This window comes from Aspergillus undulatus (genome assembly GCF_047715775.1).
Source record: "Aspergillus undulatus strain CBS 261.88 unplaced genomic scaffold BDV17scaffold_95, whole genome shotgun sequence".
Taxonomy (NCBI): Eukaryota; Fungi; Ascomycota; class Eurotiomycetes; order Eurotiales; family Aspergillaceae; genus Aspergillus; species Aspergillus undulatus.
This window is the reverse complement of record NW_027396699.1, coordinates 11,261-34,389: the sequence shown is the minus strand read 5'-3', so window position 1 is coordinate 34,389 and position 23,129 is coordinate 11,261. Positions and strand designations below refer to the sequence as shown.

Sequence of the window (23,129 nt, the reverse complement as noted above, 5' to 3'; positions counted from 1 at the left end):
AATGAAGCTATACACAACAGCTACATTACGCACAAGATATGGCCCTCGATCGCTACGCCGCCCTCCACGCCGACACCCCTCAAGGCAGGGGCGATGGCCGCCCGACCGCTGAGCAGATCCTACGCGACCAGGAACCACTGGGAAACTGGAGCGACAAGGTCATTCTCATCACTGGTGGCTCAGCCGGTCTGGGTGCTGAGTCTGCCCGTGTGCTGCACAAAACCGGCGCCAAAATCTTCATCGTGGGGCGGGACGCGACGAAAGGCCAGAAGCTGGCCGACAACATATCCGCCGTCAATCCCCAGAACCCGCTGATCGAGGTCATCACGATGGACCAGAGCAGTCTCCAGAGCGTTCGGGATGGTGCAGCTGAGTTTTTGATGAAGAGTGGTGGGAAGTTGAACGTCTTCATGGCGAACGCGGGGATCGTGGCATCGCCAGTCAAGGAAACCAAGGATGGCTTCGAGGCTGTCTTTGCGATCAACTATCTATCCACATTTCTCCTCGTTCAACTGCTTGCTCCAGCCCTGATAGCATCAACTACGCCCGAGTTCAAGTCACGCCTCGTTGTTGTGTCGAGCGCCGGCCACCGAGCAGGCAACGTCGATCCAGAAAAGTACAACTACATGGGCGAGGGTTACGACCCATCCAAGGCATACGCGCGAAGCAAGTCCGCAGCGATCCTCATGGCCAACGAGTTTGAGCGCAAATACAGCACGCAGGGAGTGCACGCCCTGAGCCTGAACCCGGGCATCATCATGGACACTGAGATCTCTCGCGACATGCCTGGAGCGAAAGAGTCTCGTCGACCAATGTACTACAAGATGGAACCGCTACTGGCCAGTTGGGAGAAGGATGTCGAGCAGGGTGCTGCTACTCAGGTTTGGGCCAGCATCGCCAAGGAACTAGAAGGAAAAGGAGGGCTGTATCTTGACGATGTCCAGGTTGCCAAAGAGGCCAAGTTTGAGGGCCAGATGTGCTTGCCTGGCTGGAAGCCTTGGATCTGGGATGAGGAAATGGCAGCAAGACTCTGGAAAGACAGTTTGGAAATGGTCGGGCTAGCAGAGTAAAGTTTATGTTAATAGATTGATATCTCGCTTAATGAATTTGCGTTGAAATACTATCTCAGTACTTATGAGCTAGATGCCACTCTGGAGAGCATGTTGGCGTTGTAGTAGAAAGGAGGCTCGCTGTCCAAGCCCACCGCATGCAGACCCTCGAATCCAGCCTGCTGCAGACGACGATCCCATTCTGCAGGAGGAATACATGGCCCCCCTGCGCGTCCGTCTGCTTCGCCTAACCACCATCCTGGTAGCAAACCCTGATATTGTCAGCATTGTTGAACAAATTTGGAGACGTGCACTTACCACCATGAAATCGACATACTTGCCGGCTGCGTCGCTGTTAGCTTTGACACCGGATATCCAATGAGGAAGTAGGTACTTACGCGGCGACAGCTCTTGGTTGAAAAGGAATCCCTTTGGCTGTAGAAGCTTCCGCACGTTCTTCAATGTCTCGACGAGGCACGGCGTTGCATGCAAGACCTAGTGACAAACCGTCAGTCCATCATTCATCCAGCGATATTTCTGACACCCACATTGGAGGCTATGACAAGATCATACGCGCCCGCCTCAAAGCCCTGCTCCACGGGATCTTTTGAGATATCGAGGGCACGGAACTCGATGTTATCGTAGGCTTCGAAGCGGCGCTTTGCCGAGTCGAAGAAGAGCGGCGAGATATCGGTGAACACATAGCTGCTATACAAACGCTCTCCATTGTCCGGCTTCAGTCCCTCGAAAGCACGAGCGGTCGTTCCTCCCGTGCCAGCTCCAATCTCGAGGATGCGAAGTCCAGGATTGGCGCGACCCATGAGTTCGAACACAGGGCGCACTTCAGAAAGCCCGTTGGCCCAGTCGTAGAACTTCTCCAGAAGGCCATCCTTGAGTAGCACCTTCACCAGCTTGACTCGTCCCTCGACAATATCAATAACATTGTCATAGACCCTCCAGGGTCCTTCAATGACAGGCCACATGTACGTGCCCTTGGCGCGCTCCCGCATCTGCTGTATAGCGACCAAGCGATCTTCATCACTCAAGGCAACCAGCTCGCGCGAGTCTGGTACCTGAGGATAATCAGGCTGCTTGAACCGCTCGTACTCACTCACAAGCCAAGTGCGATACTTCTCGAAATGCGGCTTTGTGCAGGTCGCATTGCGTAGCTTTTCTTGCATCTCAATCGCACACATCACCCACATCCGCGCAATCATTTCCTGCTCAGACTGGGACTCTCGTGTCGGATGCATCACCTGTTCGACGGGCACTGGGGTGGAGTCTGCTGGCCATTGTAGGTTCACTGTTTTCCACTTTGAGAGGTCTTGGGTCGCCATTGTTGTTGAAGGTCTTTTGTTCGATACGTCTTCGATGGTCATAGGAATGCGTCAGTCAACTGCACATGCACTTTCGCAAAGATGCAGTCCTTCTTTTTAGGGTTTCAAATGTCAGCACGAACCCTCTAAATGCCGACACACCAAACGGAGCTTCTGTCTGTTCGGCGCTTTGTTGGCTATGCATGCAAGTGCTCGGAGTAATCCTCGGGAGTTTCTACAGACTATCCTCCGCTGCAGTCAGATCGATTGATTTCGCCTTGGAACTTTGCTTAGGCCAGAGTTGGTTTAGATGATTTCACAGATGCAACCCTCAGCCAGGTTATCCATGAGAATGCGAGATGCGTGCTCTGTATGAGAACTGGGGAGTAATTTGGCAATTTTTAGAATTATTATTAACATATGTAACCCAGCACTCCATAACAGGAAACCCATCAATACAAGCCTAGTCAAATATATCAACAGCAAAACGTGTGTTCTTCAGCCCCTCAAACCATTTGGCCACCTCCTCTCTGCTTACCTCCTCACCCTGCTGCTTCTTCGCATCCCAGAGTATCTCAATCAACATCTCCTTAGAGGACTCGCCAACTGCGCGTCCACCGCAGATGTAAACCATGGCACCTTGGTCCCAGAGCGACATGACCTGCTTTCTCTCCTGCCACAAACGGTCTTGGACATACTTGTGTCCCTCGCTGGCTTCCGTCTGGCGGCTATACGCTCTCTGGACAGTGACTATTCCGTTATTTTCCCACTGCTCTAGATCATTCCGGTACAAGTCGTCTTGGTCCGGCTGGCGGCAACCAAAGTATAACGTCGCCGGTGCAAGCTTGCGTCCCGCTCCCTTCATTCCCGCGCGCTCCTGGATGAAGCCACGGAAAGGGGCGATGCCAGTACCAGCGGCAATCATGATAATGGGCGTGCTCTCAGTATTGGCAGGTAGGTGGAATGCAGCGTGTGAAGGACGGACAGCAACGTGCATCACATCCCCAGCTTGGAGGCTGGCAAGATAGTTTGTTGCTACTCCGGCATGGCGCTTTCCATCAGATCCATAACGGGGCTCGTCAAGTACCGAGTAGGTCAAGACTACTCGGTGCGGGCTCCAAAGGGGCGATGAGCTTATACTGTATTGTCGGACTCGCATGGGTGGCAGCATGCGGAGGAAGGCTGAGATGGGGAGGTTGATGCTCGGATTACTTTCGAGCAGGTCGAGAATTGACAGGCGACTATCTACAATCGTAGAAGCGTACATTTCATCTGTAACAAGAGCTTCCAGCTTGGCTTTGGTCGTGCCGTCCTTTGCAGCTTCGGCAAGAGTATGAATGTCGCGCTTTGTGGCGGCTTGCGCTAGTTCCACGTAAGAGCCGAAAACATCCACGGCAGGAATGGCGACATTGTCGGGGAGGAAAGTAACTGCCTTGGCCGAGATTGTGAGATGGGCGTCGCGCGGGAGATGGAAATGGCGCAGGACTCGGTGGACTTGGTCTGGAGGGTTGACCGGGAGAACGGCGAGGTAGTCGCCTGCCTTGTAAGTCATGTCGGAAGGCAGCTCAACCTCGATATTTTGCTTTCTAGTGAGGGCATCGGGCGATGTCAAGACGGATGTGGCAACGACCGCAGCCTCTTTGACGTCCTGGCGCAAGGTCGATTTGCGCGGACTACTCACTTCCACGCTCAGAGACGGTCCTTCCGGTGCTGCAGCACCGTACTTCTCGGTTAGGGCTGGCCAGAGGACATTGTCCTCCCAAACTTCGAAATCGGTCATTTCGTTGCCTTGGGCGACATCGGTGAGACCGAGTGCTGCGACTCGGTTGCCTCCATGTTTGGCAATGGTGTAGTCAACGAGCTTGGGGATGCGGTGGAAGGTGGACGCCCAGTCGTGATGGCCGCAGCCAAATACCGCGTAAGAGACATCTTTGAGTTCGTTACTGTCTTCCTTGAGGCTTTCAAGCCAGCCTACAAATTGGCCAGCGTTGTCCGGTGGTTGACCCTCATACGAGGCTGTAATGATCACGGCTGGTTCGTCCTTGGGTAGCTTCGCAGTCGTATTATCGACGCAGTCCACGGTGGTGGCAGAGAACCCGTGTGAGAAGGCATTGGCAGCCAGGCGCTCTGCCATGGACTGACAAGTTCCACTGTTGGAACCATAGTAAATCTTCATCGGTATGCCTGTTGCACCGGGTGCTGGGATAGAAGTCCCATTGACGGCGGCTCCTGATGTCGACTTGGTCGGAGCTGCTGTGCCTGCAAGCCTGTTTCCTAGCTCTGTTGCCCTGACTCCATCACGAGGAATGGCCCTGACCTTGAAATTGGCCGGCTTGACGGTCAAGGTTTGCTTGATCGTGAGCGTATAGGATGGGTCGTCAAACTCGAAATCAAAATTCTGCAAGAGCATCGCAAGAACAAGCAGTGCCTCCTGCCAGGCAAAGGGGCGGCCAATGCATCCTCTTGTTCCATTTCCAAAGGGCTTCCAGGCGTTGGGGAACTCCTTGTTGAGTCGGTTGAAGTTCTCGTCCAACATGCGCTCCGGCTTGAACACCCCGACATCTTCTCCGAACACCTTTGGGTCCATTTGCGACGATCCAATAAGAACAATGACCAGTTCACCTTCTTTGATCACGTACTTTCCTCCAACTACCTCGTCCTTTTTGGGCGCGACGTTGAAGACGGGGAGCGGAGGCGTCAGACGCAGTGTCTCTCGGAGGACCTAGAGACCATTAGCCCATCGGCATATAATTTTCCTAAGGGAACATACAGCAGAAATGTAAGAAAGCTTGGACAAGTGCTCGAACCTGATCGGCGTCTTGCCACAAACGCTGTCGACTTCCTGCTGCGCCTTACGGTAGGCGTCTGGGTCCTCCATGAGATGATATAGGGCAAACGACAGCATGCCCGACGTCGTCTCATGTCCCGCAATGAGGAATGTGATCAGGTTATCCAGAATACTTTGTTCAGTCATCTTCTTGCCAGTCTTGGGATCGACTCCGTTCAGCATGGCCGACAGCAGGTCCTTGCGCGTGTCTAGGTTCTTCTCCTTCTTGCGCTCCTGCAAGATCTCATTGGCCGTGTTTCGCATCACCTCAATGTCGTCAAAGAATTTCTTATCTTTTCCACGGTAGAAAAAGGAAGGGATTGGTAATCGTCGTGCTCGATCTCCACTCTCCGTGAGGAAGTCACCCATCGCTTCGACAAATGGATGAACACCTTCCTTGTAGTAGCTGTTGAACCGAAAGTCCATCGAGCACAGTGCGATCGTGTCGAGGGTCAGTCGCGTAAAGTCGTCGGTCACTGTGATGGGCTCGCCTCCATATCGAGCCCATTTCAGGGCAAGTTGGCTCGCGATATCGTACATCCCATCGTACATGAGCCGCAGCGATGAGGGCCCAAAGGCTGGAACGAGGATTCTGTGTGCAATGGCCCAGGCGGGCTCTGTCTCTCCATCGATGGCCTTTGCACGTTAGCTAATATCTTGATCTCATTCAAAGATACTCACCGTAAACAGTCCATCATGCATGGCATGGCGCATCTCCTATGCAGAAGTCAGAACTGAAGAATACTCAATGTCGGCCATTCCAACCTTCAGCGCAAATATCGTCTTGGGAAAGCGCTTCTCGTCGCAGAACTCATTAACCATATCATAGCTGCAGGCGATGATAAACGTGTGTCCTGGGAACTTCATCCGGTAGATCTCGCCTTCCTCCATCAGCAGCGCTCTCGTGGCACATAGCTAGTCCCCTTACCATGTTTAGCCCCTAGATCGTATAGTGACTTAAGAGGCAACTCCATATCAATATCAAACAGATTACCCAGAAAGGGCACGCCCGGAGGCTGTGGGATGTTGCTTAGTTTGCTCATCTTCCCTGACGTTGTTAGGGTTGAGTGTGCTCCCCATCAGCCCACGAGCGATCCCGACCACTTCTTTTGAACAAGATCGAGAATCTAGAGCCATCGGGAGATTCCAAATGAGGTCATATGATTGGACAGCAAGCTGACTCTGACTATCATTGCCAAAATTGCCGATAGCAGGGGCCGCATCGGTAATTTTTTGGGGCTGAAAGAGCGTCAGCAGCAGTTTGGTGCTCTGGCTGAGCTGCACTGCCCCTGGCTCTGAGCCCAGATGCTTGGTCGAGGCTTGATTTTGATCTTGTAGACAAAAGGTATATACCTTCGTTTGTGCTTATCCTTGTCATTCGTTTGGATTGTTTTTCTTTGCTCGAGTTCGACATTCATTGCCGCCATGTTGTCTAAACCTTTGGTCCTTTCGCTCTCTCTGTTGCTTTCTCCAGCGCTCGGTCTAGTTGCTCGCCAGTCTACATCTTGCAAAGTTCTCCCAGAAGATGCTGCATGGCCCTCGACCGACGCCTGGAATACCTTTAACCGCACGGTGAACGGTCGTCTCATCGCTACGGTTCCTCTGCCCAGTGTCTGCCACCAGGCGCCATTTGGCATCTACAATGAGGATGCCTGCGCTGCGATCAAGACTGAATGGCTCGAGGACACGACCTTGTAAGTTTGTCAGCCCTGAAGCATTGACTGAGTCCTAACGCAGACAGCCTGAACCACCCTGCCGAAGTCATGAACCCGCCGACTCAAAACTACTCCTGTGTTCCATTCACTCCCTCGTCGCAGCCCTGCAAGCTGGGCAACTACGCCAGCTACTCGATCAATGTCACTGGCGCCGACGACGTGATTGCGGGTGTTAAGTTTGCGCGCGAGAACAACGTTCGCTTGGTGATCAAGAACACCGGCCATGAGTACGACCCTCAAGCACTTGATATGATCACCAACTAACTATACTTATAGCTTCTCTGGCAAATCGACCGGAACTGGTGCCCTTTCTCTCTGGACGCACAATCTCAACACGACCGAGATTATCTCCTCGTACGAGGGCACCGACTACACTGGACCCGCCGCCAAACTCGGCGCCGGTGTCATCTCCGGCAATGTTTATGAAGTCGTGGCTGGAGCTGGATACCGCGTCATGGGGGGAACATGCCCGACTGTCGGTCTCGCTGGTGGCTACACTTCCGGTGGCGGCCACTCTCTCCTCAACGGTGCCTATGGAATGGCAGCAGATGCAGTCCTCGAGTGGGAAGTCATCACAGCCGACGGCAAGCACCTCGTTGCCTCCCAGTCCCAGAACGCCGACCTTTACTGGGCCCTTAGTGGTGGTGGCGCAGGCACCTTTGCCGTCGTGCTCAGCATGACAACCAAGGTCTTCCCCGATGGCCCCATTGGCAGTGGAATTCTTATGTTCAACATGACGGCCAACACGACCGAGGACTACTGGAGTGCCATTGAAGATCTGTGGACCTTCCTGCCCGAATTTGTGGATGCTGGCCCCAACAGCTGGGACTTTGCCCTGACTGCCACGGGCTTCCAGGCCTACGCCATCACCGTCCCTGACAAGAACGGCACCGAGGTCAAGTCTCTCCTCCAGCCCTGGCTAAACTCGGTCACAAAGCGTGGCATCCAGTACTCCTTCATCCCTACCGACTCGGCTAACTACCTGGAATACTTCTCCAGCCGCTTCGGCCCTGGCATTGCCGGCGCTGGCCCAGCAACAGTCCAGCTCACTTCTCGCCTGATTCCCCGCGCCGCCATGTCCAACGCCACTCAGACAAAGGCCATTGTGAGCGCCTTGCGTGATGTGGTTGAACTAGACCCAGAGCTCTCCCTAGGCTGCCACGCTCTGAACGTCGCCAACATCGAGCACCCCGACAACGCCGTCCTGCCCGCGTGGCGCGAAGCCATTGCCACCTGCAACATCGTCAGCTACTGGGACTGGGAGATCAGCGCGGACGAGATGCAGGCGAAGAAAGACTTGCTCGTCGACACGCTTATTCCGGGTCTCGAGGAGGCGACGCCTGGATCGGGCACGTACCTCAATGAGATCGACGCCCAGTGGAAGGGCGACTGGGTGACTGAGCTCTATGGAGAGAACTACCCTCGTTTGCTCGAGATCAAGAACAAGTACGATCCTCAGCATGTCTTCTACGCGAGGACTGCGGTTGGAAGTGACTCGTGGGTGAGTGATGAGAGTGGTCGTCTGTGCAGAGCCTAGGGGGTGTGCTTGTTTGAATACAGAGTACTTTCGCTTCAATTACTTCACTTCTAGAACGTATTTAGGCAATGTATACATTGCAAATCTTGTTACTACTGTCTTTCTATGCTGTGCTTTGTCATGCCGGGCACTCTTGGAGTACAAGGACCAGCATCGCCAACTGACTTTCCATAAGTAGAGTATACTAACAGGAATGGCATTTGACGGCTCGTTTTGTCTGCAAGAGTCTCATTGCGCTAGAAAGATCTATCTCGTACCTAAATATAGAACGCTCCTCCATCCCATACACTTCAACCACATACACGAGTCGCGCCCCCTAAAGCTCCACCTCAGGCTGACGACTACGCACCTTAACCTTCACCGTCGGATCCGAATCCAGCATGATACCATGAGAAATAGCCTTCGGCATCGTAATAGAGCTCAGTTCCCAATCATGCTTGAGCAGCAAATGGCACAACGCAATCTTAACTTCGTTGGCTGCCAAAAACCGGCCCGGGCAAGCATGCTGGCCGTGGCCAAAGGCGATCTGCTCCGGCCGCGTCGTCGTAAGCTGCCATACATTCTCCTGTCCAGGCTGTTCGCGCATGCGCACGAAGCGGTATGGGTCGAATTTCTCTGGGTTGGGGAAGATCTTGGGATCCCAGGAGGCGTGGCTGGAGACGCCGAGACGTGTTCCTCGGGGGATGTGGAAGCCGTCGGGGAGGTCGATGTCTTCGGTTGCTGTCCGGACCATGTTGACTGGGAAATTCAGATGTTAGTTCTGCGTTGCGCAAGGGATTTTATGAGAATAGACATACTCGACAAGACAGGCTTCAATCTCTGCGCCTCTTTGATAACACTGTCCATCAGCTTGAGGTTGTAGAGCGACGAATGCCTCAGCTTTCCGTCTCCAACAACCGACTTAACCTCATCGCGCAGCAACTGAATTGTCTCGGGGTGCTGCAGAATCTCATACATGGTTGTCGTAAGCAGATCCGTGGTGGTATGGATAGCGGAGAGAGCAAGAGTAAGCTGCATAGCAGGAGGCGAGTATTTGATTCCCTTCTCTTGCGCTACTTGCTCAAGCCACTCAATCGAGTCATTTCTCTCCTCCACCAACGTGCCGGCGGCTTTCTCGGCGCGACGTCGCTCAATAATGGGGGTAATAATAGCTTCAGCCTCTCTCAGCTGGCCGAGGACTTTTCGTGCTTGAGGGAGGAACTTGGCGACAAACGATCTGAGGAAGGCAGGGTACGGGCGGAGCTGGTGGAAGGCGATGAAGGAGTCGACAGTGTATTCCTTGGTGATTTTGAGCCACGCAGGGTCCTGGCTGACTTCTTCGTCTCCGAGGAAGATGACGGATGATAAGCGCGCAACGAGGTCGAGGAGCTCGTCTTTCAGGGTCACTTCTTTCCAGTCTAGATATATCCATAGATTAATACTTGCACGTGCCAGCTTCCGAGTGGTTGTCTAACTTACCGTCCTCCGAGGAGAAAAGGTCTTTGCAAGCGTTGGCACACGTTCTAGACAGTGGCGTCGTCAAGGGTTCTGAATCCAGTCAGCAAGTCTCCTTATATACCAATGAAGTACGGGGATATATACTCATGGCACTCATCAGCTTTGTTTTGGTCATATCGATCAGGAGTGTTGTCCCGGTGGACTCCAGGTACGGCTCGAAACCAGGGACTTCGGCACATGTCGTCTATCGTCGCGTTAGGTCACCTCAGTTTAGGACAGGACTTTGCATACCTCTTTCATGAACACCGCATGGCTGAGGGCGTCAATATTCCGGATGTCATTCGCCATAGACGGCGGCAGGATGAGCATCTCGCCCTGGTCGGAGATGATGCGATACGGCTTGAGGAAGCCAACCTTTTCGAAGCCCTGTCTGATGACGGCACGAGCATTGGCTGTGAAGTTATCCTTTGCTTTCTTTCCAGTGATGTCCCACCAGGACTTTTCCGTGACGAGGGGCACATTGGCAAGCGGGTGCTCCTTCAACAGGGAGGAAACCACCACGGCAATGATGCCGGTAACTAGAAGGACGATAGAGATGTACGGGCGGGTTTCACGAGCAGCTTCGAAGCTGTCCGTCGTAGACAGATTGTCGATGTGCAGATCCATGATGACTTCGTCTCTGTGAGCGAGTATGGCGCAGGGGAGAGCTTCAAAGCAGAGACCAGGTACAGGAATTCCCTTTTTCTGCAACAGGCTACGATGTGCAACTATTTTTAGCTCAACGTCCGGCTGAATGCTATAACTGCCGACAGCTTCCTGGTCCAATGGGGAGTTGCGAGATTCTCCAGTCGTCCCAAGCCGTCGGAAGGTTTTTTCAAGGTCCCGGTCTTGGAGGCGCAATCTACAACCATGTCCGCGATATTGCAAACATGGATAGGGCTTTCTAGATGCAGGTGGAGCTTCAGCCAGCTGATCGGCAGTTTGTGTACAGCCCCCAGGAACTTGGGTCTAGATTTGCTGATAAGCAGCTATCCGGCTGTCAGACGGCCCCCATACAATATTCCCGAACGACAGCCAAAATTCCCGAACAGCGGTGGGGGCTGTTGAGGCTGTCCGATCTGCAGCTGGATTGCCTGTAGTGTACAGAGTATAGAGCTATGCTGTTGTCGCAGCTTCGATATCTTCTGCTCTGCATTTTGAGGTCATCGAACCTATACTCACTCTCTCCAACATTACAGCACAATGGGTCTGTTCAGCAGCGAAAAGCCAGTACAACAACCAGCCAAGGTCCCAACGGACACGGTTATTCCACTGAATGCTGCCGACGATACAGATGTCCTGCGCAGCGTCTGCGTCGTTTTGTCGTATCGCTTCGACGATGTGCTTAATCCCGAGAAACTCAAGAGTTCCTACGAAAAGCTTCTGGACCGGCCAGGCTGGCGCAAGATAGGCGCGCGACTGCGACTCAATGTAGGCGCAACGGGTCACGGATTATTGAATGGTGTCTAATGAGAGTTGATGCAGGCCAACGGACGATTGGAATATCACATTCCTGAGCGATACGACGAAAAGCGACCGATTGTGACCTGGTCGCACGTTTCGCACGACATGTCCATCACCGAACACCCACTGGCTTCAAAACTGCCCCGACCAACAACGCGACCGGCCGTCGTGGGCGATCCACACGATTTTGATGAACTCACCTGCAGTCCGGACGCACCCAAGACGCTGAACGATTACCTCGCCAGAGACGTCCCTCAAACTTGTCTGCACGTCGTCTCCTTTAACGACTCGACTCTAATCTCGATTTCGCTGCCGCATACCCTCACGGACGGGACGGGTGGTGCACAAATCTACCGGTGCTGGGCGCTCGTGCTGCAAGGTCGCGAGGACGAGATCCCGGACTTCCACGGATACGACAGCGACCCGCTGGCGACGTTTGGCGACCAGTCCAGCGAGCAGTACATGCATGCTCCGAAGCTGCTGACCGGATGGAGGAAATGGCTCTTTATCGCGTACCAGGTATACGATGGCTGGCGGTACCGCACCTCGTCGCGCATCATGTGCGTTCCGGGGCCCTACATGGCCGCACAACGAAAGAAGGCCATTGAGGAGATCCGCGCAGAGACCGGCAACGACAAGGCGTTTGTGAGTGACAATGATGTCCTGACCGCCTGGTTCACGCGCCTCGAAGCCGGGCATTTCCCCAAAAACTCCAACCTGACCGTTCGCATTATGAACGCGTTCGCGCTGGCGGCTGTCCTGGGCAACGATCACCTCCCCTCCGCCAAAGCCTTTATCTCCAATGCCGCGACCGAGATCTATACCTTCTTCACGGTGCGTGAGTTGTTCGCCAAGCCGCTGAGCCACATCGCATGGAAGATCCGACAATCGATGATGACAGGCGGGACACGCGAGCAAGTGGAAGCGCTCCAGGCCGTGAAGAAGCAGACGCTGGCGAGGGAGGGTCACACTTGGCCGATGTTTGGCGACGCGTCGATGGAGATGATGAGCTACTCCAACTGGACAAAGGGCAAGTACTTTGAGACGGACTTTTCGGCGGCCATGACCAAGGAAGGGTTTCCTCGCGAGAAACGAGCAGAGAAGCCGGGGTATGCATCGATGGTGCAGTTCAACGCGTGGTCGACCAAGTTCGATCTGCGCAACCTCATGCCCATCATGGGCAAGGATGCGGCGGGCAATTACTGGCTGCAGGGGCCGCTGAGGGACGTTGTGTGGCGGCGCATCGAGAAGGAGCTAAAGGAGGCGAAGGAGTAGGCCAGGTAATTATTAGCAGTGATTCCGTTTGGTAATTCAATGATAGCCTTGTTCAGTTCAGTCGTGAGATTCAGTTGGTGTTGTTGAGAGTGGAGAGTGGAGGAGAGTCGCGCTCTCTGTTGAAAGACAGTTGCTTCAAGATTGGCCTATAGGGCTCTAAAAGCCCAAACCTTTCACATGATCAGGCAAGGTGGCCGAGCGGTCTAAGGCGCGCGGTTAAGGTCTTAATTGAACCTCTTCTTGTTTACAAGTTTCCGCGTCATTAATTTGGCGTGGGTTCGAATCCCACCCTTGTCATCTTTTTTTGTTCTTTTTGCCCGTTTCCAGCTCAACACTAGGACCGCGTTCTGCTGCTAAGGCATCGTAGAGTGGTTATTATATGTAGTTTTCCATCTATTTTGTGACATGGAAAGGACAGTCGGTTTCTCTAGCTTGAATTCTGGTCCTGATATGTACTTCCCGTAGTCTTGTGGTTGTCGCCGTTGGCGAAGGCAAACCGGGCGAGGGCAAAATGTATATATATATATATATATACATATTTCTCTCTGTGTACTTCAACACCATCTCTCTACTGGTATTCGCCAGATCTGGAATAAGACTGCAAAATACAAGATACAAAGTGAATTGCTAACACCAAACTCCTAATTCATATACATACAAATGCTCTAGTTCACAGCCTTTAGCATCCGGGGGTAGTGAGGCTGGCCGGGGTCGTCCATCGAGTCAATGAGAGCAGCGACTCCGCGGTTCAATCCGGCCTCGACAGCGCGCAGCGACCAACTCTCCACCGGCAACTCCTCCACTGCTGCTGCCTCAACTCCAAGATCCTTGGCCACAAACTCCTGTAGACTCTCAAGAGGTGCCACAATGTCTCCGACCTGGTGGGTGTACACAACTCCCGTTTGCTTGTTGTTAAACACTGCTGACAGGATGCTCTCGATCGCATTCTTGACGTAAACAAAGTCGAGAGCACCGCGCAGGTTCTTCAACACTGGCACTGCCCGCGTCTTGCGCATGTACGCCACCAGCGCGTTCATCCAGTCGATCTGGGCAGCCGCATTCGTCGCATCGGCGCCCTCGCGGATGATCGTCGATGGCCGATGGATCCAGACGTTGACGCCGTGCTCCTTCTTGAGCTCCTCCAACAGCCGCTCGCTCGCCCATTTGGCCGCCACATACCCGTGAGACCCATCAACAGGGGGCTGGTGCTCGGCGACAGAGACTTCGGGGAAGGACTTGTAGTTGCCAAAGAGCGCGACTCCGACCGTTGACAGATAGTGGATCGGAACCTTGCGGGCCATACACAGCGAGATCAGCTCCTTGGTCGATCCGGTGTTGGCAGCCTTGATCTTGGGGTAGAACTTGAGATGCGAGGTGTCGGCGCCGTTGTGGATCACCACGTCGGCTTGGCTGAAGATCTCGGTCGCATTCTTCTCGGACAGACCAAGACGCGGCAATTCGAGGTCACCAGCGAAATATTGGACGCGGTCATCTGCGGGAAGCTCGTTGACGCGTTCTTCAAGGCGACGGATAGCGATGCAAATCACTTTAGCGACCGACGCGTCTGCCAAGAGATTCGAGAGCAGGTTGCGACCGAGCAATCCGCTGACTCCAGTGAGTACAATCGTCCGAGGGTGGGCAGCCGGTGCGCGTTCGGTGGAAATATTGGCAGCCTTGGGCAGAACGATCTCGCCGTCCCAGTCAATGCGCAGCGGCCCCTTGACCATTTGCAGCTCCATGTTGACCGGCGTCGTGCGGCCGGTCGATCCGCCGTGAACAGACTCGGCAGGAGTGCCGTCGTTGGAGTCGGAGGATGAGCCGGCATCGTCGCTCTGGACAACCACAGTAGGAGGTACAGCGACGGCGGGAGCTTCTTCAACGGGCGCGGGGGCGTCACCTCCGAGTCCTGGAAGCAGGGGCGCGGGAGCCTGGTCGGCGACAAGGTCGGCCAGTTCGGCCATGGTGTCGTTGCCCATGATCTTGAGCACGGGGACGCTGACCTCAAAGTTCTTCAGGAACCAAGAACGAATGTCGACGGAAATCAGCGAGTCGAGACCAATGTCACGGCTTCTCAAGGCCATCAGATCCTCGTCGGCAGTGGTCATCTGCAAGACATTGCGAAGTTGCATCGCGAACCGGGCTGTTTCGTTAGTATCATGTATCAAAAAAGGAAAACGGTCGTACCTTTGACAACGGCAAGGACGTCAGCCCTTGACTTGCAAGCAGCTAGCTGGTCCTGGACTGACGCGACAACCTCATTGCTTGCGTCCGCTCCATTCTTCTCGACCTGGTGAACGATAAAGTCGAGGAAGGCTGGGTTGGAGTGCCACTTGGGTGTGTTCTCATCGTCTTCGGCAGCAGGGATATCCAGTAGACCGGTGGTGAGCTCGGCCTCGTCCTCCGAGTCAGGACGACCAGCATCGATACCCTCGGCGAAGAGCTGGTGGTAGTCTTGCTCGGACAGATGCATCAAGGCCATCTTGGCCACTGTCAAGTCGAGGGCTTTGCTGGACTCTCTTTCCATGTATCCCGCTCCGATAATGGCACCCACATTCAACGCAGTTGCGGCGAGACCACGCTTGCGACGCTGAGCGGCAAGACTGCACATGAAAGTGTTGGCGGCAGCGTAGTTGGCCTGTCCGAGGTTTCCAATGACACAGTTGATAGACGAAAACAGAATAAAGAAATCAAGGGGGTGGTCCTTGAAGATGCGGTCGAGGTGGATACTGCCGTACACCTTGGGTCGGAAGACGTCGCTCATTAGCTCAAAGGACATGTTGGCGATCGAGACATCGCGAAGAACCATGGCTCCGTTCAGGACACCGGCAATAGGAGGCTGGGTCTCGCAAATGAATTGATGTGCGCCGCGGAGGGCAGGCTCGTTGGTCACGTCGCAAGGAACAATGGTCACATTGACGCCGTTCTTCTTGTGCGCAGCAATCCAGTCGGGAGAGATGTTCGGGTTACGACTGGTCAGGACGAGATATTTGGCACCTCGCTCAATCATCCAGTCAACGAGAGAAACACCGAGGGCACCGGAGAGACCACAGAGCCAGTAGGTCTTGTCCCCCTTGAAGAAGGCGGCCGAGTCGAGACGGCTGACGTGCACAGGGTGCGTCTTGGAGAGGGTCCAATCAATGACCGTGGCGGGATCCTCTGGGTTCGAGCCGTCCAGGAGATCGGCAATACCGACAGTTTGTAGAGCCTTCTGACCGTGAGTAAGAGTCTCTTGTTGAGCGTAGAACCAAGCGCGCTGGAGGAGCTGGCCAAGGGCAATGCTGGCAGAGGCAGAGACGCTCTCCCAGCCGACGGGAGAGTACAAAGTCGACAATTTTTCCTTGCGGCAGTGCACCGGGAGACTGGCAATGATAGACAAAGTATTCTCAGAGCCGTTGATCGAGCAGTCAACAAAGCAAGCAGCGTTTGCAGGAAGAATGTCCACAATCTCCGACTGAGTCATGTAGGGCTCCAACTTGGCCCACGACTCAGGAGCATCGGAACGGCTGGAGTCCGCCGCGAAGACGGCGCGCACCCTTTTGCTGGCAGCGTGAGTGGCGATGGTGTTGGCAAGGAGCTCCGTCGCGTTGTGCACGACCAGGGTGTCCCCATCGACAAGGGGATCAACAATGGCCATGGAAACGAGGCAGGCAGCCAGTGAAGCCTGGAGCTCAGCATCGGTCGCAGCCGACTTGGGAACGGGGACCACAGACTCCTTGGCGACGGTGACGACAGAGAGAAGGCTGGGGACTAGAGCCATGAAGCGACCTTGAGTCTTGGAGTCGGTTCCAAAGACCAGGAACTGGTGACCGTAGGATGTGCGGAGCGCGGAGAGGACTGCATGACTGACCTCAAGGGTGACCGTCTTATCACTCTCAGCAGGGATAGCCCACCTGGACAGCTCCTTCAGCTTCCAGCCTTCACCATCATTGCTGAGGGCGGCAGGGGTCTTGCTGATGTCACTCTCGTTGGTAATCGGGCGGCGAGCAGAGTTGTAGCGGTCGTTTCGTGCTGGAATGTGTCGCAGACGGGGCACGTGCTCTTCGCCATCAGCGTGGACCAGGATCTCTGGCTCTAGGGGCCAAGCCAGCTGCTTGACGTCGGGGGGAAGAGTGCTCGCAGAAGCCTGGAAGCGGAGAATCTTCTCAACGAGAGCCTGGGGCTTGACGGACGCGAGATCAGTAAAGTCCACGTTCTGGAATCGGAGGGCTGGAGTCTCAAGGGCAGCGGTACGAGCAAAGCCGACCGTCATGTTGGAGAATGGCTCGTCGGACAGTCTACCGCTGGTGACCCAGAACAGCTTGGTGGGACAGGAGAAGAGGGTCTTGAAGGCCGTCCATTCCTCGGGTGTCAAATCCTGGAAGACGGGCTTGTCAAGCTCAGATAAACTGACAACGGTCGCATCCGCGTCAACGAGGCTAAAGTCGACGGCGGTCAGAGTGTCAAACGTGTACAAATTGACGCAGGTGTCCTTGAGAATGTTCGTGATGGATGCGACCAGTGAGCGAGTCTTGTCAGAGTGGCCTCCAACAACGACGAGCTTCTCAATGGGATACTCGATGGCAGCCGAGCTCTGCGACACGACATCCGGGTTGAGTGGCTCGCGGAGGAAGTTGACCCTGTCATCGACGGCCTGCGCGGCAAACACAGTCATACCAAGAATGTCCTGGAAGGCCTGAGGAGCGGTCGAGTCGATGCCGGAAAATCCGCTGCCCTGGAGCAGTCTCTCCCACTCAGAGTAAGAGACGAATGGCGACAAGGGACGGCCAGAGTCTGCACCGAGCCACCAACCTGGGAGCGAACCAAAGATGAAACCTGCACTGCCGTAGGGCTGGCCGTTGTTGGTTCCCTCACCAACAATCAAGAAACCACCGGGCTTGAGCAGCTTGCGGATGTTGCGCATCGTGAGCTCGAGATCGGGGGTGGCGTGAATAACCAGAAAAGCCACGACAACATCGCAAGTGCCTTCAGCGTAGCCCTGAGCCACAGGGTCCTGACCGCAGTCAAATGTCTTGAAGACCATGCGGTCCTTTTGCTCAGAGAACATCTCGGCAGCGCCCTCGAAGAAACCACTGGAGACATCGGTGAAGGTGTACGAGAGGAACTTGTTGTTCAGGCCTTGAAGGACACGGGTCGTGGCACCTCCAGTACCAGCACCGACTTCAAGGATGTTAAGATGAGGGTAGCGCTCAGCAAGCTGCGAGATGATCTTGCCAATCCACAGACCGGCCTCGCGGGAGCCAAAGGCGCCCTTGTAGTAGTTGTCAAGGATGTTACTGACACGCATCTCTTCCAGCATGTTGGTTTCGCCCCGGAGCACACGCGGCATCTGCTGTCCGACCAGGTGCATCATGTCATAGTCAATCAGGTCCGAGAGATGGTCGGTCTTGCAGTGCAGATCCTCAAGAGTATCATCCAGCCAATCCTGCTTGGCCACCTTGTGCTCGCCATTCTGGATCAGTTCGACAATGTGGTGAGCGTAGTTGAGGTAGTGCATGTGAGGACCCTCCTTCCTCAGAGGCGAGTCCATCGGCACCTCGGCATCAAGCTTGTTGAGGTAAAAGGTCGAGATGCGCTCCAATCCTTCTAGGACGTCTTGGTGGTGCTTGGTGACGATGGTGTCGCACGCCGCGAGGTCGCCGTCAAGTCGGTTCTTGACCCATTCGTACTTGGAAAAGACCTTGCGGTCGTCCTTGGCCGTGAGCGCACCGAGAGGCTTCAGCTCGAGACCCTGAATTTGGATCGCCGCACAGGTCGAGTTGTTAGTGTAAAGACTAACGTCTCCTGAGAAACCAGCAGACTTCTTGATACCAAGTCGCGAGTCGGTGGTAATGTCAGTCATGGACTGGCACAGAGCTGGGTTGACACGGATGCTCTTCATGCTGGTAGGTAGGTGCATGTTGAGAAGCTGATCATCATCAGGATAGCTGTAGGCGAGGATGAGCGACTGGATGCCCCCGTCAAGCTCGGCCGGATGCACAAGCAAAGGACGGCCAAAGGTGTCTTTGCGCGAAATCGAATGAACGGCGCAGGAACTGGACCCAAGCTTTCTGCGCAGGGTGTGCAGCGACCTGAATGGGCCCTCGAAGCCGTAGCCCAGCGTAGCCAGGAAGGTGTAAAAGCGCTCGTTGTCGACAGAAATCATATGCGGCTGCTTAGATGCACGCTTGGGCAAAACAGACTTTGAAGAGGGACCAAAGACAATGTGCAGCTCACCCTCGGCCACCAGGTCCAAGTCCTCCTCTCCAATGCTGGCAGAATAGGTGAATTTGGCCACGATGCGGTCATCCCCGAAACGCTGAATGTCTGATAGAGAAGACTGGACTTCGATACCGGCATCGTCAGAGGCAAAGGTCAGCGCCTGGTGAATGACAAAGTCCTTGAGCTCGAAGAGGCGAACATCACGGTCACCTGCTAGAACACGGGCACCTTCAAAGGCCGTGCAAATGTATCCTGCAGCAGGGAAGACAGTCTGGCTCTGGACCTGATGGCCAGAGGCCCACTCAATCTCGCTGGCTCGGAGCAAATGGCCCCAGCTGAGGTGGTGAGAGGCACTGTCGGGCATCAAGGTACCAAGCAACTGGTTGAAGGGCTGCGTCTGGGCCTTGTGCTTCTTGGACGCGCGCGGCTCGTGCCAGTAGGAGCCCTCATGGTTCCATTGATAGCGAGGAAGTCCCTTGAGCACACGCAGAGCCGACTTGTCGTCGTTGAATTGCTTTTCGAATCCAGTCAAGTCGAGCTGCCGTCCTCCTAGACGGCACCAGAGCGATCCCAGGCTCGAGGCAAAGGCGACAGTAGCATCTGACCCACGGCTCAAGGCACCGTAGTAGGGGATAGCCTTGCCGAGTTCCTGGATGGTCTGACTGGCGGGGCCCTTGAGAGCAGGGTGAGGGCCAACCTCAATGGCAACCTGATATTCACCACTTTCCAAAATTGTCTTCAAAGCCTGGTAGAACTGAACGGAGCGCGCGACACTGGCGCCCCAGTATTCGTCACTGAGGTTCATGTCGGAGGTGACCTCGCGACCATAGACACTGGATACCCAAAAAGGAGCACCCTCGGCAGGCTCAAGAGCCGTGACACCAGCCCGGCGAACGAGAGCAACATAGTCTGCGAGACGCTTAGAGACGTGGTTGGAGTGGTAGGCGCGGTCGACGCGAAGCTTGCGGTTAAACTTGTTCTCATCGTCGAGAATAAGCTTAAACTCGTCAATGGCATCTTCATCACCAGAAATGGTCACGCTGGAAGAAGAGTTGACAGCCGCCACGCAGACACGGCCAGCAAACATCTCGTCCTCGCAGAGAGCCTGCGCATCCTCTTCAGACATACCGGCAGCAAGCATAGCTCCCTTTTTGTCGGGGCCATTGGGACTCTCCATCTTCGAGGCGAACCGGCCACGGAAGTAGGCAACGCACATGGCGTCACGGGCGCTCAGGCGGCCAGCCGCATAGGCAGCGGCCATTTCTCCAGACGAGTGGGCAACGATAGCGTCAAACTCGACACCAGCCAGCTTGAGCAGGTCAACAAGGATAAGCTGGACGACGGTAGACAGGAAAGAAAAGGCACCAGTGAGAACGCGCGAAGTATCAGCGGCGCGGCGAAGTTCTTCCTCCAAAGAAAAATCAGGTCGTAGATCTTCAGGCAGTTGCTCGAGATGAGTCTGCAGCTCCTGGATCATGTTCCGAGCAGTCGACGACTTCTCGAGCAGCTCAGCGCCCATCCGAGCGTACTGCGCACCCTGACCGGTAAAGACACCCAGGACCTTGCGACGTTGGCCGTCTGTCGACAGTCTCACTCCGAGCTCCTCGACCTTTGTGCCTTCAATCTCAGCCCTGATCTTTGTCACGAGATCTTCGGCTGTCTGAGCGGCAAAAGAGACACGGTAGGGAAAGGCAGAGCGACGTTGCTGCAACGTGTAGGCGAGGTCGCGAAGGTTGATCGAGGGATTCGCTTCAATGTAGTCTGCGTATGCGGACAGTGTGTCTCGGAGCGAGGGGCGAGAGAGAGCAGAAAAGACAAACGGAGTAAACTGAGCAGACTCGACACCATTTTCCAGGTATCGGCGAGGCTCGTAGCTCTCGAGAATGGCGTGGGCGTTGGTACCTCCGAATCCGAAGCTGTTGACACTGGCACGTCGGGGCTGGCCGGCTTCGACAGAGGGCCACGACTTGGGCGCCTTAAGGATCTCAAGGTTCTTTGTAAAGGGCGCGACGGTATCACTCAGGTTGTTGAGAAGCATGTTGGGTGGTACGGTAGAATTCTGAAGAGCGAGCGAAGCCTTGAGCAGCGCCGCGACACCAGCGGTACCCTCGGTGTGACCGAGGATAGTCTTGATGGAACCGACATAGAGTGGCTCGTCTGCAACCTTTACACCATACTGCTCGCCAAAAAAGGCCTTGGAGATGGCCTCAGCTTCAATAGGATCTCCAGCAGGAGTACCGGTTCCGTGCGCCTCGAAGAACTGAGGCCGGTCGATAGCTTTGGATAGATCCAGGCCTGCCTTGGCATATGTGCTCTCGATGAGGGCTCGCTGGGCAGTGGCGCTAGGCATCGTGATACCAGTTGTTGCTCCGTCCTGGTTGACGCCCGTCTCGCGGATGATACACTCGATATCATCACCGTCCTCGATGGCGGCACTCAGCGTCTTGAGAATACAGGCCGCGACACCGTCACCACGCGCGTAACCGTTGGCCTCCTTGTCCCACATCTTACTGCGGCCTATACTCGTTAGTTCTGTGGCTTATTACTGTCTGTGTACTCACCATCAGGAGACAACATCTTCAGCTTGCTTTCCATAATGTAATTCTCAGGACCCAACAGCAGGTTGGATCCGCAAGCCAAAGCGACGCGCGATTCGCCATTTCTCAGTGCCTGCGCGGCGAGGTGGACGGCGACAAGGGAAGAAGAGCAGGCCGTGTCGATAGTCATGGAAGGTCCATGCCAGTTGAAAAAGTATGAGACTCGGTTGGACAGGATAGACCTTCCAATACCGGTCGCTGTGTAGACGGGGGCGGTTTTCACTACAGAGTCAGCAACGCTCTCGCAAAATAGGTGAGGACATACAATCACGAAGGAGACTCGCCTCGTAGTCACCGCACATGAGACCGACATAGACGGCAGTGTCACTCCCCCGAAGAGAGTCAATGGACAGACCAGCAGACTCGAGACCCTCGTAGACAGTCTCCATGAGTAACCGCTGCTGGGGATCAATGGCCTTGGCCTCGACGGGCTTGATCCCGAAGAACTCCGAGTCAAAGGCGGCGACATCCTCTTCCAGCAGGTAAGAGTGCTGGATATTGCTGTGGCCGTGGTAGGCAGGGTTAGGATGGTAGTAGTTGTCCTTGTTGAAGCGACTCGTGGGGATGTCGCTGCGCACATCGCGGGGGTTGCTGAGCAGCTCCCACAGCTTCGAGGGCGACGAGGCACCGCCGGCAAAGCGACAGGCGCTGCCCACAATGGCAATGGGCTCGTTGATCGTTGATTGACTGGACATGGTGGGTGTAGAAAGCAGTTCTCAGTAGAAAGGAGACGAGGCGATCTATAGTTGAGAAGTACAAGGTAGGGTCACGAGTGTTGAACGTGTAGGAGCTATCTAATCCCAATTCGAGCAGCACCAGCATTCTTTAATACTATCTAGATGGCATCGTATTCGGCCAACTCGATGGCTTAGACGCTCTGAAGTTGTCTAGCTAGTATTCGCCTCCATCGCCGTCGAGGCAGTATTACTCCGGCCATGGGGGCCAAACAACAAGCATCGATAGCGAAATTGCCTACACGCAAAGGAACCTGTAACCGAGGATAGACCATGCCTCGTGGCCGGGGACCAATTACAGCAAGTCCGGACGATAGACATCGCATTGACCGAATTCGCGAGCTCGTTCGGTGATTTCGCCCACAGCCCCCCCGGGGATAATATGGGATATGCCCCGAGCGCTCCATACCAGTCGGGAATACGCGCTGCTGCTCCTTTGGGGTCCAGGAATCCTGTAAGCTTTGGAGCTGCATTATCATCTTGCAGCTACAGCTCTAGCTTCAGCCACGCAGCCGGTATCTAGGAGCTAGTCTGGTCTTTGGTCTTGTTGAGGGTGGGGTACATGTCGTGATCCTGGTACATGTCGGTGGACCCCTGGACCGAGGTGGATTCTTTAGTTCAGCCGCTGCCTGCGCACTGCCGAATCTATACTTGGTTCTTTGAGGAAAGGGAATTTGTTCCGTGCAGGCAGACAGCCGATCGCTTTCTTCAGCTGGGTGGAGGTGCACGAGGGAGCCCCTGCCGGTAGTCACTAGTCACCTTGTCCTCGATCCTGCTGTGTAGGTGCTAAGCTTGCTGCAAGCTCGGTAATATTGGTCTTCACTTGGTATCCTTATGAAAGTGCCATCTGGGCTATAGTTGCTTCATCTTTGAGGATATTGTAAGTAGGAATTGTAGTTGGACATGGGGAGTCTATATCGTTTGGCCATGGGAATGCCTTT

General features: G+C 54.7%; 7 protein-coding genes and 1 non-coding gene across 8 annotated transcripts; 4 read left to right on the top strand and 4 right to left on the bottom strand.

Moving 5' to 3' along the window:
- Positions 1-38: 38 nt before the first annotated feature.
- On the top strand, positions 39-1,070 carry BDV17DRAFT_301892 (NAD(P)-binding protein; the record flags this gene model as incomplete). The annotated part of the gene is made up of 1 exon (XM_073764336.1): positions 39-1,070. One exon carries the CDS (start codon positions 39-41, stop codon positions 1,068-1,070), a length of 1,032 nt encoding a protein of 343 aa, XP_073610142.1.
- Positions 1,071-1,132: 62 nt separating this feature from the next.
- Positions 1,133-2,386, bottom strand: BDV17DRAFT_301891 (class I SAM-dependent methyltransferase; the record flags this gene model as incomplete). The annotated part of the gene is made up of 4 exons (XM_073764335.1): positions 1,133-1,321; positions 1,368-1,393; positions 1,448-1,544; positions 1,598-2,386. 4 exons carry the CDS (start codon positions 2,384-2,386, stop codon positions 1,133-1,135), a joined length of 1,101 nt encoding a protein of 366 aa, XP_073610141.1.
- Positions 2,387-2,828: 442 nt separating this feature from the next.
- BDV17DRAFT_296478 (bifunctional cytochrome P450/NADPH--P450 reductase) lies at positions 2,829-6,235 on the bottom strand (the record flags this gene model as incomplete). Its single annotated transcript, XM_073763303.1, has 5 exons — positions 2,829-5,087; positions 5,136-5,828; positions 5,874-5,909; positions 5,958-6,073; positions 6,121-6,235. The coding sequence occupies 5 exons, from the start codon at positions 6,233-6,235 to the stop codon at positions 2,829-2,831; spliced, it is 3,219 nt and encodes a 1,072-aa protein (XP_073610140.1).
- Positions 6,236-6,581: 346 nt separating this feature from the next.
- Positions 6,582-8,602, top strand: BDV17DRAFT_301888 (FAD-dependent oxidoreductase). The gene is made up of 3 exons (XM_073764334.1): positions 6,582-6,886; positions 6,934-7,134; positions 7,184-8,602. Exons 1-3 carry the CDS (start codon positions 6,618-6,620, stop codon positions 8,442-8,444), a joined length of 1,731 nt encoding a protein of 576 aa, XP_073610139.1. The 5' UTR covers positions 6,582-6,617; the 3' UTR covers positions 8,445-8,602.
- BDV17DRAFT_246174 (cytochrome P450) lies at positions 8,603-10,761 on the bottom strand. Its single transcript, XM_073756044.1, has 5 exons — positions 10,173-10,761; positions 10,026-10,125; positions 9,903-9,971; positions 9,242-9,841; positions 8,603-9,182 (listed from the first exon to the last, which is right to left on the bottom strand). Exons 1-5 carry the CDS (start codon positions 10,545-10,547, stop codon positions 8,761-8,763), a joined length of 1,566 nt encoding a protein of 521 aa, XP_073610138.1. The 5' UTR covers positions 10,548-10,761; the 3' UTR covers positions 8,603-8,760.
- Position 10,762: 1 nt separating this feature from the next.
- On the top strand, positions 10,763-12,705 carry BDV17DRAFT_246186 (uncharacterized protein). Its single transcript, XM_073756045.1, has 2 exons — positions 10,763-11,351; positions 11,406-12,705. The coding sequence occupies exons 1-2, from the start codon at positions 11,124-11,126 to the stop codon at positions 12,657-12,659; spliced, it is 1,482 nt and encodes a 493-aa protein (XP_073610137.1). The 5' UTR covers positions 10,763-11,123; the 3' UTR covers positions 12,660-12,705.
- Positions 12,706-12,843: 138 nt separating this feature from the next.
- Positions 12,844-12,956, top strand: BDV17DRAFT_t145. Its single transcript has one exon. It is a non-coding gene; the product is annotated as a tRNA-Leu (tRNA).
- Positions 12,957-13,324: 368 nt separating this feature from the next.
- On the bottom strand, positions 13,325-22,149 carry BDV17DRAFT_296474 (uncharacterized protein; the record flags this gene model as incomplete). Its single annotated transcript, XM_073763302.1, has 4 exons — positions 13,325-14,799; positions 14,844-21,374; positions 21,419-21,676; positions 21,720-22,149. 4 exons carry the CDS (start codon positions 22,147-22,149, stop codon positions 13,325-13,327), a joined length of 8,694 nt encoding a protein of 2,897 aa, XP_073610136.1.
- Between the last annotated feature and the right edge of the window lie 980 nt (positions 22,150-23,129).

Coding starts and splice junctions, on each gene's coding strand:
- BDV17DRAFT_301888 (XM_073764334.1), top strand. CDS start 6,618: ATGTTGTCTAAACCTTTGGTCCTTTCGCTCTCTCTGTTGCTTTCTCCA. Junction 6,887..6,933: donor TGGCTCGAGGACACGACCTT/GTAAGTTTGTCA, acceptor TAACGCAGACAG/CCTGAACCACCCTGCCGAAG. Junction 7,135..7,183: donor ATCAAGAACACCGGCCATGA/GTACGACCCTCA, acceptor CTATACTTATAG/CTTCTCTGGCAAATCGACCG.
- BDV17DRAFT_246174 (XM_073756044.1), bottom strand. CDS start 10,547: ATGGATCTGCACATCGACAATCTGTCTACGACGGACAGCTTCGAAGCT. Junction 9,842..9,902: donor CCTTTTCTCCTCGGAGGACG/GTAAGTTAGACA, acceptor GGATATATCTAG/ACTGGAAAGAAGTGACCCTG. Junction 9,183..9,241: donor ATTGAAGCCTGTCTTGTCGA/GTATGTCTATTC, acceptor TGAATTTCCCAG/TCAACATGGTCCGGACAGCA.
- BDV17DRAFT_246186 (XM_073756045.1), top strand. CDS start 11,124: ATGGGTCTGTTCAGCAGCGAAAAGCCAGTACAACAACCAGCCAAGGTC. Junction 11,352..11,405: donor GCGCGCGACTGCGACTCAAT/GTAGGCGCAACG, acceptor GAGTTGATGCAG/GCCAACGGACGATTGGAATA.